The sequence below is a fragment of the Mastomys coucha genome, unplaced genomic scaffold (genome assembly GCF_008632895.1).
Source record: "Mastomys coucha isolate ucsf_1 unplaced genomic scaffold, UCSF_Mcou_1 pScaffold23, whole genome shotgun sequence".
NCBI lineage: Eukaryota > Metazoa > Chordata > Mammalia > Rodentia > Muridae > Mastomys > Mastomys coucha.
In genome coordinates, this window is record NW_022196906.1 from 64690745 (window position 1) to 64710473 (window position 19729).

The 19729-nt window shown below is 43.5% G+C and overlaps 1 protein-coding gene across 3 annotated transcripts in view; it reads right to left on the bottom strand.

Annotated features, from left to right (window-relative positions):
- The window catches only part of Fam81a (family with sequence similarity 81 member A), a 58922-nt gene that overhangs the window by 3031 nt on the left and 36162 nt on the right, over positions 1-19729 (bottom strand). For all 3 annotated transcript variants that reach the window (XM_031344955.1, XM_031344956.1, XM_031344957.1), the window contains exons 5-8: positions 11114-11243; positions 7790-7896; positions 4354-4489; positions 1946-2138 (exon numbers count right to left, since the gene is read on the bottom strand). In XM_031344955.1, coding sequence (XP_031200815.1) covers positions 1946-2138; positions 4354-4489; positions 7790-7896; positions 11114-11243 — 566 coding nt within the window. The remainder of the gene's footprint in view (positions 1-1945; positions 2139-4353; positions 4490-7789; positions 7897-11113; positions 11244-19729) is intronic.

Here is a 19729-nt window from a genome sequence, read left to right on the forward strand (position 1 = left end):
AAAAAAAACTCATTCTCTCCCTGGAGCTAAGGCTGTCCCACAGACAGCCCTTCACACCCAAATCCTGCCGGAGAGAGCTAGAAAAACAAAAACAAAAAACAGAGCAAAATATATAAAATGAGATCTAATACACATGGTAAGGGAAACTCCAATATATTGTCTTTGGGTCTTCAATGAAAGAATTGACTCAAGATACACATGAGCACTCATATACCATACATATACACACCACATACACACACACACACACACACACACACAATGCACACAACATATACAAACATATACCCCCCCATGTGAGATGATGGGTAGGTTAATTTGCATGAACATAGTGACCATTTTGTTATATATATCAAAATATGAACCTTAAATATACAAATAATTTTTAATTTAAAAAACAACTGAGGACCAGAGAGATATGTCAGTGGTTGTGCTGGCTAATTTTGTGTCAACTTGACATAAGCTAGAGTCAGCAGAGAGGAGGGACCCTCAGTTGAGAAAATGCCTGTATAAAATCGGGCTGTAGGCAAGCCTATAGGTGTTTTCTTAATTAGTGATTGATGGGGAAGGTCCAGCCCATTCTGGGTTGTATTCTCCCTAGGCTGGTGGTCCTGGGTTTATAAGAAAGCAGGCCAAGCAAGCCATGGAGAGCAAGCTACTAAGCAGCACCCCTCCATGGCCTCTGCATCAGCTCCTGTCTCCAGGTTCCTTCTCTGCTTGAGTTCCTGCCCTGACTTCCTTCTGTAATGAACAGTGATGAGGAAAGATAAGCCAAATATACTCTTTCCTCCCCAAGTTGTTTTGGATCCTGGTGCTTCATCATAGCAGTGGTAACCCTAACTCGGACAGTGGCTGAGAACACTCTACTGCTCTATCAGAGGACTACAGTTCAGAGTCCCACATCAGGTGGCTCACAAATGCCTGCGCGCGTGCACACACACACACACACACACACACACACACACACGCACACTCACACACGCACACAAACACTCACACATACATGCACACACACTCACACACGCACACTCACACGCACACTCACACACACATACTCAAACATGCACACTCACACACACTCATATATGCATACTCACACACATGCACACACACATGCACACTCACATATACTCACACACACACGCACACTCATACATGTCGCATGTGGAAAGGGATGGGAACAAATCTTATAAATGAAATTTTGACTATGAAAAAAAAGGTTTTAAAAAAAGAAGCCATCTCTACCAAAGAATTATTTCAAATTATTCTGTTTGTTTTTACTGATTTTTAAAATTAAGGGTTTTTTTGTAATGTTATTTCTTCTCAGAAATTTTTATATGACAATTTATGAAAAAGTATAAAGATTATTCATTAAAAAACCAGTTTTGATTGGAGCTGGTGAGACAGCTCAGTGAGCAAAAGCCGCTTGCTACCAAGCCTGAGGGTTTATGTCCTATTGCTGGGACCCACGGAACTGACTCTACACGCATGTGCCGCATGCATATAGCCAGCGGTGCAGAAGAAGCTCTTAAAAGTGCCTCACATGTACGTTGATATTGGCCATGAACAGGAAGGATCAGCAGGTAGCACTAGCGAAAATAAGAAAATGTCAGTCATGTGCAGGTTAACCACTGTGTTTGCTGTGTGTCATACAGGCACTTCATAGACTTGCAATTGAACTAGTACCTTAGGGCTGGGAGTATAGTTCACTGGTAGTGTGCTTGCCTAGCAACTGTGAGGTCCTGAGTTCAATTCCCACCACTGCAATAAGTAAATAAACGAATGAATTTGTTAAATTCTGCATAGCTATTTAGAAAAACCACTAGGAATATTTTGCTGATTTTTTTTTTTTTTTTTTGCCAGCTCAGACTCAGTTTTGGAGGAGATCTCAGTGAATAGCTTTTTAGATAAATGAGCTATGTGAGCTGCGTGGGGTCTGGCCTACCAGCATTAACCTCCGCTTTCATCTCCTTCATGTCCTCCGTCATCTGTAGCTCCAGTTTGCTGATCCGCCCGTGCACCTTCTCCTCTTCCGGCTTTCTCTGTCCTTCCGCGTTCTTCTTCTGACTCTCTTCGATTTTGTCAAGCCTTGCCGACATCTGGCTGAGCTTCTTCTCCACATCTCTTTCACTGGCTCCCTGGGGTCCGGGATAAGAATTACACTCGGTTATTGCAAAAGAAGAGTGCACACCTTGTCTCACATCAGCACTTAATCATCTGCAGGGACCAGAATCACAGTGACTTCTTGTTATCCATTCTCCAAGGTCACCCAGAGTAAAAAAAGTCCACATTTTATTCTGTCTCCTGAGTTTGGTGTAGCCATGTAATCTAACCAATGAAGTGTAAGAACACGTGTATGTAACTGCTTGCAGAAAAAGTTAAAGGACACTTGCTATATATCCTTAATTCTTTCCCCTTGCCTTCTGTTTCTGCTATTCTGTCAATGGCTGGAGCTCTAGCAACCATCCTGAATCGTGGGATCAAGTGCTACTCTCTGAGGATGGCGGAAATCTAACCTAGAAGGATTCCGAGTTACTGAAGACTGGCAAGTTCTCGACTCATCTGGGCCCCAAGAATGCACACCTGGATGTGTTTCAGTGAGAGAGACGGACGCCTTCATCTGAGAGGAGCCACCATTATGACGGAGTTTACCATTAGAGTAGGCCAATATGAAAATCAAAGGGTCAGTCACAGACTCAGAACTCCACAAACATGTCAAGGTGTGTTAAGGCACAGAGAAGAGTACAACCGAGGAGGGGATTCAAAGCAGTGCAGTCCACTATGCCTACCCTTTGTGAAACTCTGCATCCACAGGCTTTAGTCGTCAAAACTATAAGCATCAACCCTTTCATCAGGTGTGATTTTTGCAACATGACAACACTCTTGTGATAGCATTGATGCAGAGCCTGCAACTCAACAAATGGCTCAGCATCAGGACCAAGCAGTCAGACCGGCAAACCACATCAACCACTTCTGCTCCGTCAAAATCCCACGGGAGGAAGCTGAAGCCAGACAAGAAAAGAGAACCCAACACAATTTGCCTACCTAGCACTGGCTTCCAAGGCTGCAGGTTTAAAGTGTGATAAATGCAAAGCTCCTTGAAGATATTTTTTTGATAGTTCTGCAAAAATCAGCTCTTTGAGAGAGCCGGTTGGAAACAGAAGTAGACAGAAAAGGAAATGGTGGATTCTGATCTGTTGCCTTGGTATGAAGGTGCACTCTTGTTACAGTGCACTGGAAAGGGCCTAGCGGGACAGAGAGCCACTCAACATCGGTGAAAGCAAAAACTAGATCACAACATTAAAAACAAAGAGAGAGATCAGATGGCTTAGTGGTTACGTGCACTGGGGGCTCTTCCTCAAGACCTGGATCCACTTCCCAATACCCACATTGCAGGCAGCCCACAACTGTCTGCAACTCCAGTTCCAAAAGAACACCACACCCAACACTGTCACAATAGAAGACACACATGCAGACAAAACAGCAATGCATATGAAATAAAAATAAATACGTCATTAAAAAAAAACAGAAAAACAGGATCAAGTAAGTAATTGTAGCTTTATTTAGAGATGTGTGATAGGCAATCGGGATCATTAAGGTTGTGACTTAAAGCATTAACTGAAATTTTTAGCTCGTCTTTTGTTAACCAATATAAAACAAAGTATTTCCTGTCTTTATGACGAGTATGAAGAACAGGAAGTGGGGGATATGGCTGGGTGGCAAATTTCAAAATTAGCAGATATGATGGTTAATGTTCATTGTAACAAAATTTAGGATCAACTGGGAGCCAGGCCTCTGGACGTGACCGTGGGGAATTACTTTTATTTGCTTGAGGTGGACAGACCCAACCATTGTGGGTGGCACCATTCCCTGATGGGGATCCTGAACTGTGTAAGTGGGGAAGAGAGCTGAGCACCTGTGGCCTGTATTCACCGCTCTCTGCTCATGGATACAGGTCATGACCAGTTGTGTTACGCTCCTGCTGCCTTAACTCCCCACCACGATGACATGCGCCATTCAGGCACCATTCAAGAGTGATGATAAACTTTTTCTTCCTTAAGTTGCTTTTGTGAGAGTATTTTCTCATAGCAACAGGAAAAGAAACTGAGATAACAGGTATGAGAACCTGAGTTTGATGCCCAGAACAAAGGAAAGAAGAGAAAGAGAAGGGGGACACAGGAAAGGAAGAAAAAGGAAAAGAGAGGAGGGAAAAGGGAAGGAACATGGAAATTACTCAGAGTCAGGAATAACCAAACAGCTTCGGGAGGAATCAAATAAATGCATGCTAAGTCCCTAGGTGTTTGGTCAGACATTGCAGCAGAATATCTATTATTGAAAAACATCAACACCTACACTGTTTTCCTTAACAATCAAGGAAAGATGATCGATTTTCTGTAAAAGCTCTTTCTCTATCCGTTCCTGTTCTTGTTGCAGCCAACTCCGTGCAGATAAAATCTGGTTGCTCAGCTCCTCAACTGTACCTTTAAATCTAAAATGTTAAAAAAGAAAGAAGAGGTGTGCAAACAAGTTGAATGTTGAACAGTTTTAAGTAACATTAAACAACATCTATTTGATGGGAATGGCATACTTACCTTCTCGTAGAATCACATTCAACATGAAGTTGATGCCGGATGGGAGCAAGCAACAGAAAAGCACCTAATGATGCTCCTACCCATAGGAAAGGGCAACACAGGTACTGAGGTGACACAGTAGATGCTAAGAGTCCATGGTACTCATCGCTCAGAGGACATAGCATCCTTCATCTCCTTTTCAGAATCCTCTCCTTTCATATACTCTTCTACCTTGCCTCTTGCATCTCCCAGGACTAGAGACTGGCTTGCTTGTTTGCTTTCTCTTGTTTTCTATTGTTCTTTTTCCATATGGACATAGCCTAATCCAAACTAGCAGGAAATAAACCAGGCATGATGGAGCAGGCCTGCAATCCCAGCCAGCACTTGGAAGGCAGAGCAAGGAGGATTTGAAGTTAAAGGCCATAGTGAATTAATAGTAGCTTGATCTACTTGAGACTTTGTCTCAAAAGAAAGCATGATTACAATAATCCATTCCTCTAGTCCCCTCCCCTCCAGAATCCTTAAAATAACTATTAATGAATGCTGTTTCCCTTAATCATCTTTTTCTTATTTGTATTACTATATAAGGAAATTATAGAATATATATATATATTACTATAGAGGTGTAATAGACATACAAGTGCAATTTAAATAATAAAAAGAACACTCATTAGAGTCACTGAAATGTCTGGAGTACATGGCTGCCTAACTAGAGGCCACATTTACTAGCCTCTCTTGCAGCTAGGTATATATGATGTTAATCTTCTGTGTCATCTTGACTTGATTCAGAATCACCTAGGAGATGTACCTTGGAGCATTATGTGAGGGTGTTTCCAGAGGGACTGAATGAAGAGGGAAGACCCACTCTAAATGTGTAAAACACCTCATGGACTGGGGTCCCATGAATAAAAAAAAAAAAAAAAAAAAAAAGAGGAAGGAAGAAGCAGACTGAGTACCAGCATTCTTCTTTTTAACCTCTGACTAGTTATCCCATGCTCCTGCTACCACATGTCCATCACCATGGTGGATGGTAGTCCCTCAAACTGTGAGCCAAACTGTCATCTTCATTACTCGAGTTGCTTTGGTCAGGTCACAGCAAAGAGAAATGTTAACGGTTACAGTGCAGCACACCGAGAAGGCAGATGATTGCCAGTCCGTAAAGTATGGACAAGGTTCTGGTTATATCCTTCAAAACACAGCTGTTGCCCTGGGTTTTCCCTCTGTAGCAGTCAAGAAAAGCAAGGACTGGAGCTGGAGAGGCTCTGCACTGAGTCATCAGAGCTGCCCTGTCTGTCCTGGGACACTAACCTCACCAATATAGAACCATGCTGTAGTCGAATACAGCTATCCATACAGATAGAGACACTAGCTACCACCAGGACTTAGAAGACGGAACTACAGCCCAGCCACACACACACACACACACACACACATCATGAAGTAAGCATTGCCTGGATGCTATTCTGTGCCTTCCTCTCACAGGACTCTAGTGATTACATCACTCGCTTGAATGGCCTACCCATTTTAGAACCTTCTTTAGGGAGCTGGGGGAGAAGGCTCAGTGAGTAAAACCTTTGCTGTGCAAGGGTAAGGACCCGAGTTCAGATCCCCAGGACCCATGTAAAGCCAGATGGTCTATAATTCCAGCACTCCTACAGTAAGATGGGAAGCAGACAGGAAACCCTGGAAGCTCTCAAGCCATCCAGTCTGGAGTACACAGTGGTGGACAACCAAAGACCACCTCTCAAACAAAGTGGGAGGTGAGAACTGGCACTGAAGGTTATAGTCTGACCTCAGCACACACATGTACACAGAAAGAGGTCTTTTAAAAGGCTTTCTTTAAATCTTTAAATGTTTTCTTATACTGGGGATTGAACCTATGACCTTGGTCATGCTAGCCAAGCACTTTACTCCTGGACTATATTTCCAGTTGAAGACACTGAAACACACCTGACAAGTTCCTTTTATCCCTAAAAGTTAACAAATGTATTCACATGGAGGATTTAGGGGAACCATTATTTCACCTAACATAGCCACAAGGGATAGCTATATCCCTTGAAGCACTATCAATAACAAATAACACAGAGCACTCTGCCGAAGCCCTTATCTAACACCTGGCTATCGGCTCCCTAAACTGTAGACTCTTCAGGACTAAGAGCAAGGTCTATTTTGTTTTGTTTTTGTTTTGTTTTCTTCATTACTAGATCCAGCGTCTCTAGGCAAGTGCTCCACAAATACATACGAGCGGCCAGGAAAGTGACTCAGTGGATAAAATGCTTGCTGCTCAAACATGAGGACCTGAGTTTGGATGCCCAGAGCCTATGTAAAAAGCTAGGCAAGATGGCTGCCATCTATAATCCCAGCACTGAGAAGATAGAAAGACAGAGTGATTGGCCAGTTAATCTATCAGAATCAGTGAGAGACTCTGCCTCAAAAAAATAAAATAAAGCCGGGCAGTGGTGGTGCACACCTTTAATCCCAGCACTTGGGAGGCAGAGGCAGGCGGATTTCTGAGTTCGAGGCCAGCCTGGTCTACAGAGTGAGTTCTAGGACAGCCAGAGCTATACAGGGAAACCCTGTCTCGAAAAACCAAAAACCAGAAACAAAAAACAAAAAACAAAAAAAAATAAAATAAGGTGAGGAGAGGTAGAGGAACCCTCCCAGTGTTGGTCGTCACCTCCACACATTCATGCATTCATGGGCACACTCACCCACCCCCACACAGACACATAGGCATATACACACCATAATGTAACAAATGAACTGAAGACATGTTGAATGAAAAGATGGACCATCATCCAGCCCCTAGAAGCCATCATTATGAAGGAAAGGTGACTATGTGCCACATGGAGACTGTTTCTTTTGGCTTTCACTATAATTTTCACTCTGTGTGGTAAATAAAAACAGAGAGGTGGGCAGGGGAGATGGCTCAGCAGCTAAGAGCGCTTGCTGCTCTTCCAGAGGACTTGCACTCAGTTCCCAGCACCCCTAGCTGGCTGTTCACTCCAGCTACAGGGGATCCAACACCCTCTTCTGGCCTCTGTAGGCACTGCACTCATGTGCAGTGCACATATTCACACAGACATAATAAAAATAAATATTTAAAACAGGCAACGTTTAGACATTATATTTTTTTAAATAAAAGCAAGAGGAAGAAAAAGTGAATTTCATGGTCTCAGAAAGAACGTGACAAAAGCCTTTACAAACTGGTGGCTTACTTAGTGTCCAGGAGCTGGAGCTGGTGGTTGCTATCTCTGTGGGACATCTTCAGTTTGGTGCTCTGCTCTGAGATGGACAAGTCTACTCTGTTCAAAAGCTGAGAAATCTGGAAAAGAAGATTGAATTATAAAGGCCTCACATCACGTCCTCACGGGCTGTCTCAGAAAACATTTCATACACTCAATGCTGGTCAGTAGCATTAAGAGACACTTTGCTAAGTCCACTTAGGAGTTCCCTTCCATTTCCCACTTTCTATTTGTGTGTGTTGTGTGTGTGTGTGTGTGTTATTGTGTATGGAGTGTGTGTTACTTGTGTGTGTGTATCTGTGTGAGTGTGTCTGTGTATGTGTCTCTGTGTATGAGTGTGTCTGTATGTGTCTCTCTGTGTGAGTGTGTATCTGTGTGACTGATGTGTCTTTGTGTTTGTGAGAGTGTGTGTCTGCATTTGTGTATGTGTCTCTGTATGTGAGTGTCTCTGTGTCTGCATGTGTATCTGTGTGTATCTGTGTGTGTGTGAGTATATCTGTGTATGTGTCTCTGTGTGTATCTGTGTGCCTGTATGTGTGTGTGCTTAGGTTTGTGTATATACCTCTGTGTGTATCTGTGTGTCTGTGTGTGTATTTGTGTGAATGTCTGTGTCTCTGTGTGTGTCTATGTCTCTCTGTGTGTATGCCTGTGTATGTGTCTTTGTGTGTCTGTGTGTTTGTCTGTATATGTCTGTGTGAGTGTGTCTGTGTGTGTGTGTATGTGTGTCTCTGTGTGTATGCAGTTGCATGTGCACATGGGCACATATGAAGGCCAGGGGTTAACAGGAGTTATCCCCCTCAATCACTCTCCACTTTATTTTTTGGGACAGGGTCCCTCATTGAACATGGCCCTCACTATTGGCTAGAAGAGCTGGCTAATAAAATCTAAGGATTTCCTGTCTTCTCCTCCACTCAACGCAGGGTGGATCACAATGCCTGGCTTTGTTGTTGTTGTAGTTAGGATTATTTTCTTTTATGTGCACAAGTGTTTGCCTGAATGTATGTATGTGCATCATGTGTGTATCTTGTGCCTGCAGAGGTCAGAAGAGGGCATCAGATTCCTGAGGACTGTAGTTAGGATTGTGAGCCAGGAACTGAACTCAGGTCCTCTGGAAAAGCCAGTGCTGAGTCATCTCTCCAGCCCCCACAGTGTCTAGCTTTTCAATGGTTGCTGCAGATGCAAACCCAGGCTCTTCTGCTGGTGCCCATGGGCGCTTTAACCCTTACACCATCTATGTACGGAGACTTAATTCTTATGCCGTCTACGCAACCTCTGCCATTATTTTCTTTCTTACACACCCAGCAAAAATCAAGACAAGGGGCACTGCCAAAATATTCATCAGGAAGTGAGTCTAAACTTCAGAGCTAATGAGCAAGCCCAGCTCCTGCCCAGGGCTGGTCGCTCTACCAGCTGTCTCGGTACGTAGCCATCAGTACCTTGGACTTCTGCCAGCACCGTGGCTGCCAGTCCTGGAGGGCAGAATTTCTATGGCTTACAAGCAAATCAAGGTTCCAGATGCACCTCCTCAGCAAGCGAAGCCCCTCAGAAGATTCTCTGTGGGCTACATCCTTCCGGTCCTTTCTCTGCTCTCCACTCCTGGCCTTTGTTTTTATTTGGGTTTTGTTTTCACTAAAGCTTAATGTTTAACTAGTCCTATATGAAATGGTCACATTTTCTGAAAAGTTAAGTGTTGTTCAACATTCCTGACTTAACATCCATGGTATTTGTAAGATGTAGATCATCATCATCATCATCATGTCTCTTTTGATCGACTTCTGTATTGTCCTCACCTCAGGGGTAGAGGAGAACCCACAAATCAGCAAAAGACAAGGGACTGAACCTCAAGTTTCATAAACACTAGGCAAGCACTCCAGCGCTAAACTACGTCCTTAGCCTTGTCTGTAACTTTTCTTTAACATTTATTTTCTTCCTTTGTGTGTATGAGTGTAGATGTGTACACATGACAGCTCATGTGTGGAGAACAGAGGACAACTTGTGGGAGTCAGTTCTCTCCTTCCATTGTGTGGGTTCCAGAGACTGAACTCGGGTCATCAGGCTTGGCGAGTACCTCTACCCAACTGAGCCGCCTGTCTTTACTTTTTGTTTTGAGATGTGTAGATTGCTCAGGTTGGCCTAACGCACTCTTCAGACCATATGAGACTTGAGCATGGGATCCTCCTGCCTCAGCCTCCACACTATCTGTGATTGTAGACCTATGCTATGAAGCCAGGCCCTGCTCACTTTAAAAGAAAAACAAGATGAAGGCCTGCCTTTCCTTTTTAAAAGTTTTGTAATACCCTTGTTTCTACCAGTAGCTTTGGATCCCTGCTGAAGAGAGTTGAAGTCAATGGGTCTTCTTAATCCTGAAAATTACCCAGATGCCCCTGTTTTTCTAGAATAGTCTCTAGATATGTAAAGAATAGTAAATTAGGCAGATACTGTGGGAAAGTCCTAGGAACCTGTTATGACAAGGAAGAGCTTGTAACAAAATCCAAACTATAAAAATCGGATGAAGTATGGGCTGGAGAGATGGCCCTGCAGTTAAGAACACATACTCCTCAGAGTTCAAACTCATTTATCTGCACCCCTGCTTCTCACCCACATGTCAGGTGGCTGTATAACCCCTGTAATCCAGTTCCAGCAGGAAATCCAAGTCCTCTGGCCTCTGGGAGCACCTGCACTCATGCACACACACACACTCTCACACACACTCACACATATATACACTCACACATACATACACTCACACACACGTAAAGGTAATAAAGATCTTAAAAGAAACTGTTCCAAACTAGTGAAGTGCTGAGTTTCTCTTTGTGAAGTAAACTATGGAGTTCAAGGTAAAACACCCTGAGGTTCCTTTGCCAACTGACTCTCTAGCTTTGGCCTAATTGGGTCCCACCTTCAGGTCACTCGATGAATCAGCACATGCAACAAATCCCAGTCAGTACAGAACATATTTCCTGAATCAGACACTGGGATAAGCATCGTGCAAAGCGACAATGGGTCACTCGCCTGTAGTTTGGGAGGAGTAATGTAGAAGTTCTGGGAAAGGGAATTGTTTTATGAGTAAGGAGAAAGGACCTTTCAATTGGCACTGGACCAACAGCTCTCTGTGATCTGGCCTCCAGACTCACAAAGGGACAGAGGGAAGGAAGACAGAAAGAGATGAGGATTTGCATAAAGCCACACCAGGGACCCCAGCTGGCCTCTGCTGCTAACACCAAGCTACACCCATGTGCTATTCTGAGCTGAGAACCAACTCCGGCTTCTAGGGGGTGCCTGACCCAGCCATACCTGTCCTTCTGCGTCTTTGATTTTTGTTTCCAGGATAAGCTTGGCTGCTCGCTGTTCCTTGTTCAAGTGCTGGAGTCCCTCGTAGGTCGTCTTATGCTCTGCGGAGAGTCTGGCTATGCTGGCGTCGCACCTATCCAGGCAAAGGACGCACACTCGTTAAAGTTTAAAAGCCTGCAAAAGAGCTGCCTCGCATACTATAAAATACACTGGGAAATGCAAGGGCTCCTCAGAAGCTGCACTCCTGGGCTGTGGAGAAGGCTCAGGCAGTAGAGCGTGTGGAACTGTGTCTGATGCTCAGAATGCATGGAAAAACTCCAGGTGTGGGGCTGAAGAGATGGCTCTGTAGTTAGGAGTATTTACTGCTCTTGCAGAGGACTGGAGTTCAGTCTCAAGAATCCATGTCAGGCAGCTCACCACAGCCTATATATAACTCCAGCTCCAGGAATTCAATGCTTCTGGCCTCAGGAGGCACTTACACTCACGTGCACACCTACATGTAATTAAAAATAATAAGAATATGTATATTTTTAAAGCCAGGTGAGAAGGTGAGCTCTCGGGAGCACTGGGGAGGCAGAGACAGGCAGATCTCTCGAGATCACTGGCTGCCAGTCTAGCCTAGTTGGTAAGCTCAAGGCCAGCAAGTGACTGGTGAGATGGCTTAGAGGATAGAGGTACACGCATCCAGGCCCAACAACCCAAGTTCAATCCCTGGATCCCACAAGGTGGCAGGAAAGAACCAACTCTCAGTAGTTGTTCTCTGACTTCCACACTGGCACAATGATGCATGTGTGCTGTGTATCTAAAAATGCGCGTTTTACACACACACAAGTTTTAGGCCAGGATGGTCTGGCGTGCAAAATACTTACTGTGCAAATCTGAGTATCTGAGTTCAGTCTTCAGAACCCACATAGTGGAAGAGAGAACTGATTCCACAATGTTGTGTATACACACACACACACACACACAAAGGTTTTTGTTGTTGTTGTTGTTGCTGTTGTTGTTTGGTTTTTTGTTTTTGTTTTTGTTTTTTTAAGTGGATGGGCTGGAGAGATGGCTCAGCAGTTTAAGAGCACTGGCTGCTCATCCGAAGGTCCTGAGTTCAGATCCCAGCACCACATGGTGGCTCACAACTACCTGTAATGGGATCTGATGCCCTCTTCTGGTGTGCCAGCAACAGTGTGCTCATATACATAAAATAAATAAATAGAAATCTTTTTTTTTAAAAAAAAAAAAGTAGATAGCTCCAGAGAGTAACACCTGAGCTTAACCTCTGGTGCACACACAATGAAGGAGAGCAAGGGACAGAAAGAGAAGGGGAGTGGGGGGGAGTGGGTAGGGGAGAGGAATGGGGTGGGGGAGGTAAGTGGGCTGAGGAAGGGGAGTTGGTGGAGGAAGGAGGAAAGAAAGGGAGAAGGAAGGAACTTAAGTGTCCCTATCCCAAAATGTTTTCAAATATGGTGCCAAGACAATCCAGTGAGGGATAGACAAGACTTTTGACTAAGAACTAAGGAGACAACATCTGTCCGAACACCGGGAGTAACTGGGACCAGCAGGACTCAGGCATGCAGGAACTCTGCCAGTCCAGTGGCACAGGTTCCTTCCAGTCTGTCTGGGCTGGTGCCCTAGGCAGACCTTGGGCACAAATTACGCAGCCAGTCCCACAACACCCAGAGGAAGGTCCACTCCCAGGCGCTCTAACACGCCCAGAACCATAGGATCAGAGGTGAGGAGGACACAACATCTGTCCGAACACCGGGAGTAACTGGGACCAGCGGGACCCAGGCACATAGGAACTCCCCCAGCCCAGTGGAACCGGTTCCTTCTGGTCTGTCTGGGCCAGTGACCTGAGCAGACCTTGGGTGCAAACTCTGCAGCGAGTCCCATAATACCGAGAGGAAGCTCTATTCCCAGGCACTCTAAGGGGCCCAGGATCAGAGGCTCACAGGATCCCAGAATCACAGGATCACAGAGATAAGCTTGACTCTGAGGAGTTCTGACACAACCAGGATCACAGGAAGGACAGGCCCCAGTCAGATTTACCCAGGGCAGGTAGCACTAAAGATAACCAGATGGCTGGAGGCAAGCATAAGAAAATAAGCAACAGAAGCCAAGGTTACTTGGCATCATCAGAACCCAATTCTCCCACCATAGCAAGTCCTGGACGCACCATCACACTGGAAAAGCAAGATTCAGGTCTAAAATCACTTCTCATGATGATGATAGAGGACTTTAAGTAGGACATAAATAACTCCCTCAAAGAAATACAGGTAAACACCTAGAAGCCCTTAAAGATGAAACACAAAAAACCTTTAAAGAGCTACAGGAAAACACAATCAAGCAGGTGAAGGAAATGAACAACACTATCCAGGATCTAAAAATGGAAATAGAAACAATAAAGAAATCACAAAGGGAGACAACCCTGGAGTTATAAAACCTAGGGAAGAGATCAGGAGTCATAGATGCAAGCATCTCGAACAGAATACAAGAGATAGAAGAGAGAATTTCAGGGGCAGAAGACACCATAGAAAACATCAACACAACAAAGAAATTGCAAAAAGCAAAAAAGCTCCTAACCCAAAACATTCAGGAAATCCAGGACGCAATGAGAAGACTAAACCTAAGGATAGTAGGTATAGAAGAGAGTGAAGACTCCCAACTTAAAGGGCCAGTAAATATCTTCAACAAAATTATAGAAGAAAACTTCCCTAACATAAAGAAAGAGATGCCCATGAACATACAAGAAGCCTACAGAACTCCAAATACACTGGACTAGAAAAGAAATTCCTCCTGTCACATAATAATAAAAACACCAAATGCACTAAACAAAGAAAGAATTTTAAAAGCAGTAAGGGAAAAAGGTCAAATAACATAAAAAAGCAGGCCTTTCAGAATTACACCTGACTTCTCACCAGAGACTAAGAAAGCTAGAAGATCCTGGGCAGATGTCATACATACCCTACAAGAACACAAATGTCAGCCCAGGCTACTATATCCAGCAAAACTCTCAATTATCATAGATGGAGAAAACAAGATATTCCATAACAAAACAAAATTTACACAATATCTTTCCACAAATCCAGCCCTACAATAGATGGAAAACACCAACATAAGGAGTAAAACTACACCCTAGAAGAAGAAAGTAATCTTTCAACAAACCCATACAAATCTAATTCCACCTCTTACAACAGGAAGTAACAATTACTTTTTCTTAATATCTCATAATATGAAAATTAATATTACCAACATATCCCAATCGATTGAAATTCAAAAGTATAAGAAATTAGAAATTTGTTGATTATCATCCAGTAGTCTCTCTAACTTGGTAATTGAAGAAATAGGTCCAATATTTTACAATCCCTATACACTTTCTGCTTGTTTGTACCTGACAGTGTCTTGCTGTGTACAACATAATGGTCTTGAAATCATGCTTCTCCTATCTCAGCTTCTCTATTAGTAGGGTTGTTTATTTGATGTTTTTACACTATACTATGGTTTTCAGAGCAGGTTACATATTTCAAAAGTATTTATACAACCAAAAGAAATGTGAACAATTAACTTGAGAAGTGGCTTGTAAGAGAACAACAAAGAGTGAGACTGAATGCTTTGCTTGATGTTTGCAACTATTGTATCAATTTTGAAGAAGAGGACTTTATAAGTTACTCTTTCTCTGAGATGAATGCTTTTCAAAATCATCATAGCCAATAAACCAGATTCTTACCCTCACCTAATGTCTGTGCCACCCTCCAAGCAGAACCATTTTTCATTGAAACAGTTGATGAATGATTTCATAGATAGACCATCTTAATACACACACCATTTCTTAAATGAATGTAACCTGTTCCCTGTGGGCTGAGAATGAAGACAATCACTTAAGTCAAATAGCTTTGACCATAGCAGGAAATCTGTATCCAAAAATTGTCCCTACAATTCATTCCTGGAGTAGCAGAACTGTCAACTCTCAGCTTAGCTACTATGGAGGTAAAATCCTTTGGTGATGTGAGGGTCATTGAAGTACAGCCTTATTGCAATGAACTCCAATGTATAAAAATTGTTCTTATTTTGGGCTTGTACCACAGTAAGAGCCAAGATTTTTTTTTCTTTTTCCAGACATGGTTTCTCTGTGTAGCCCTGGCTGTCCTGGAACTCACTCTGTAGACCAGGCTGGCCTCGAACTCAGAAATCCACCTGCCTCTGCCTCCCAAGCACTGGGATTAAAGGCGTGTACCACCACCGCCCGGCAAGAGCCAAGATTTTAATCTCTACTAAAAGCAAAACAAATAAACATACAAAAAGACTTTATATATTTATGTTCATTTTTAAAAAACTAGTAGTGATGTATTATTTTAAAGTATACAGTTAATATGTTTGGAGTTATTTAAAATTTATATTGAGTAAAACATGTATTTTCAGTATTGCTGTAGACAAGCATCTACATAAGACTGTTCAATTGATTGTTGTTTTATATCAAATAACTTTTATAATACTCATTTTTATTGTTACAATATTTTATAAATTTTAAAGGATATGACAAAATTTAAAAAATGAAAGTATGAAGTGGGGTCTCTGGGAGGAGTTGGGGTACAAAAGGAAAAGAAGAATGTGATGTAATTTAATTTACTTAAAATATGTTTTTAAATGTTAACAAATTCAGATAAACTGAAATTATGTATCATTTCTCATCATAATGCAATAAAACTTAAATCAATAATAATAAAAAAAAGAACTAAGGATGCAGAAGAATGAACTCAGAACCCTACCACACACCATGTATAAAAAGCTGCTTCCAGGCTGGAGGGAGAAATCAGTGGCCAAGAACACTTGTAGAGAGATGGAGCTTGGTTCACAACACCCACAGAGGACTGTGCACAACTACCTATAACACCAACTTCAGGGGGCCTGATCCCCTTTTCTGATCTCCATGGTCATTGCACATACATGCTACACACACACACACACACACACACATGCAAGGGAAACATTCATACATGGAAAATAAAAATAAATCTCTTTAAAAATGTAAACATACAAGACCTCATAAATGAATATCCTCAGCTGTATTTACAGTTTATAATTATATTTTATATATTATTTATAATTATAATATTGTAATTTATAATAGACAAAAAATAGAAGCAGCCTATCTGCTCACAATGTAGTGTCTCTTAGCCACAGAAAGCAGCGATGTGCTGACAGGCCACACGCAGATGGGCCCTGAAAACATGGTGCTGAGTCTAAGACGCTTCTCTTAAGTTGGTCTGGGATGATTCTATTTACAGAAAACATCCAGAGAGGCAAATCCATAGAGAAAGAAAGAATTTTGTGATTGCCGTAGACAGGGATTGAGGGAAGATGGGATTTCTTTCTGAACTGTTTAAATGTCCTGTGATTAACTGTGCACAGTAAAGATACTAAAATCCACAGAACCGTAGGCTTCAACGTTCTGTTTTTAAACATCCTCCCTCCTCTGTGTGTGTGTGTATGTGTGTGTGTGTCTGTGTGTGTGTGACTGTGTGTGTGTGTGCACACGTGATGCCTGCTGCAGAGTCAGAACACTCGGGTCCCCTGGAGCTGGAGTAACAGGCAGTTGTGAGCCATGTGAGTTGACATGGATCCTGGGAAGCAAACTTGGATCCTTTGGAAGAGCAGCAAACACTCTTAAGTGCCAAGCTATCTCTCCAGGCTCCTCCTCCATTGTTTGCTTATGTGTGAATTACATATCAGGAAATCTCTTCAAAATGAACAGAAGAGAGATAGTGGGAGAGAAGGAAGGAGGGGGAGGGGAGGACAGGGAGCTAGTACTCTGAGGTCTGTGGTGCCCTTTGTGAAGTGCCCAGTAGTATCACCCTCTAATTACTGACTCCCAGTGTTGGGAGCTTAAGCCTTGGCATATGGATTTTTTTTTCCCTCCAACCCTCTGCCACCAGCACGCCCACACTCTATCAGAGAAGAGTTTTGGGAAAATGAAGACCACATGCCAAACAGGGAGCAAACATTCCATTAGGAACTGGTAAGCTAACATGAGCTTTGCTTCTGGAAGAAATGAAAAAAAAAAAAATCCTCTGGCCAGGCCCTATGTGAGGTACACTGTGCTGAGTAGGAAGAAAGCCCCTCCCAGAGAGCCTGCCTGACCTAGATCTATAGGCGAGAAGCAAGTGCCTGCTTGCTGCTAACTATGTCACTGATAGATCCATCGAAACTACACAGCCAGAGAGAATCATATGCCTGTCTAGAAATTTAGAAATAACACTTTAAAGGCTATACGTCTTCAACACAATTATGCAATCAATGCACCAAAGTCGAACTCTTGCCAAAGAGCATTCTATCTTATGGGAGTTCATTTCAACAAAGTCTCATTAGCTTAATTCATTTCAACAAAGTCTCATTAGCTTTCCAAAAGAAAGACAGAGGTAGCCACAAAACAAACCCAAAATATCCAGTGCTTAGAACAAACACTCGAGGTGGTGGTTTTAGAATCCAGGTGTTTGTTAACAGGGGAGGGACAAGTTGGGTGGAGAAGCTGATGGATCATGCTGAAGCAGAATGGAAGGTTCCAGAAGGCGTTTCAAGAGAATTCTTCTTGGTCTAGATACAAGGTTATAATGATGACATCAGTTTTCACTATGGGGCTAGAGGTGCTGAAGGCAGCCATTTGTGGCCTACTCCCTCCCTGCCTGTGGCACACGCATGCCCTAAATCTCCACCTGCACCGATAGCGGTGTGACAGTTCCTTTGGGTTATGATCTGGACTGGATCCAGCTACTGAGCACACTCATGAGGGATTTTCCTGATCAGGCAGTTAGAAGTGAGAAGACCCACACTACACATGAGTGGCACTTTTCTGTGGCAGCCCAGATAAAAGGGAGTCTGGAGAGGAACCTGTGCTGGGTGCCTCCTTGTCTTCGAGCCTCACTAGCAAGGTCATCTACCCTCTTGCTGCTACTGCTACCCTACCCACTGATATCAGACTTCAGTTTCCTCGGGCTTCCAACGTGGACTGAAGACCCCTGGCTCTGTGGGAATCCTCCAGGCCCTCAACATCAGGGTTGGACTGCTGAGGCATCCAGCTAAGCAGCTCCTGGATCCTCAGCCTCTCCAGCATGGAGATAATCATTATCCGACTTTCAGACTATGCTGCCTAGACCAATATAATCATTACACACACACACACACACACCACTGTTGGTTCTGTTGCTCTAGAACAGTGATTCTTCAGCCTGTGGGTGGGGACCCCTTTGAGGTCAAATGACTCCTTTACAGGGGTCATCTAAGACAATCAGAAAGCACAGATATTTACATTAATTAAGATTTATAACAGTAGCAGAACTACAGTTAGGAGAATACTTTTATGGCTGGGGTCAGCACAACACGGGGAACTGAGTTAAAGGGTCACAGCATTAGGAAGGGTGAGAACTGCTGCTGAAGAGAAAGACCCCTAACAAACATAGTGGCCATGAAAATCCTCAGCTGTCTCAAGTCCCTGCTCCACCTTGTGGCCTCAAGTCCTTCCAAGTTCCCTCCGTTCTCTGAGCGTTAGGGTCTTTTAAAAGCCAAACAGGGACTCAAGATTTTTCAGTCCTGCCCCAGTGATTTTTCTAGATTGGCCATCCATCCAAAAAAGTATTTATTGAGTATCTACTGTTTTCAACAGGCTCCAGGAACTTGACTATAGAAGTAAATGATCCAGAGCCCCACTCTAAGACAATACAGAAGAATAAAGAGTGACAGGATGGGGCTTAAGTCGGGGGAGGGGGCACTCTGCGGAGGAGGTGTCAGGAAATACTACTAGAGGAGAAGACATTTGTACTACCCTTTAAAGGTGGACAAGGAGCTAGAAGTGGAGAGGTCCTCGGCCGGAGACCAGCACATGCCAAGGCCCTGTGGTAAAAGAATGCGCTTCTGTGGAGATTAACAAAAGTCGGGATGTGACCGAAGGGGCAAGACAATGGTAGGAAGAGGTAGGAGATCAGGAAACGTCCACCACCCAGGGTCAGACTACAGAGACTGGAGGGGGTTCATCCTGCTGAGAACAGCAAATGACAGGCCAGACATGGTGGAACCCACCTTCAATCCCAGCACTCAGGAGACTGAGACAAGACAAGATAGAGCAAGGCCTGCTAGAGCTATGGAGACTCCATTTCAATTCCAAATAAATAATAATAAGAAGGGACTGCAAAGGTGGTCCAGAAGCTAAGAGTGCTCACTGCTCTTGCAGAGAGCTGGGTTCAGTACCCAGCTCTCAGAGTAGCTTCTAACCTCCTACAGCTCCAGTTCCAGAGGATCTGATGCCTTCTCCTCTCGTCCATAGACTCCTGCATACACACAGTGCATATGCACACTCTGGCACATGAGCGCACATTAAGTAAATAAAAACAAAACAAAACAAAAAACCAACACACCAGCAAGAACCAGAGAGGAGTGGCCACTCCACCCTTCCTTCATTCTTTAGAGCCCTCCTCCAGCTGTTAACTGTTCTTTACCCTTCAGTTGCCAACACACATGCCTAGCATACAAGGCAGTAGATGTAGTGATATGTATAGGAAAGCTGCTATGTCTGGCTTTAAGGGAAATGTATAGGAAGTCTTTGTGTCTGGCTTTGAGTGCAATGTTTCAGTGGAG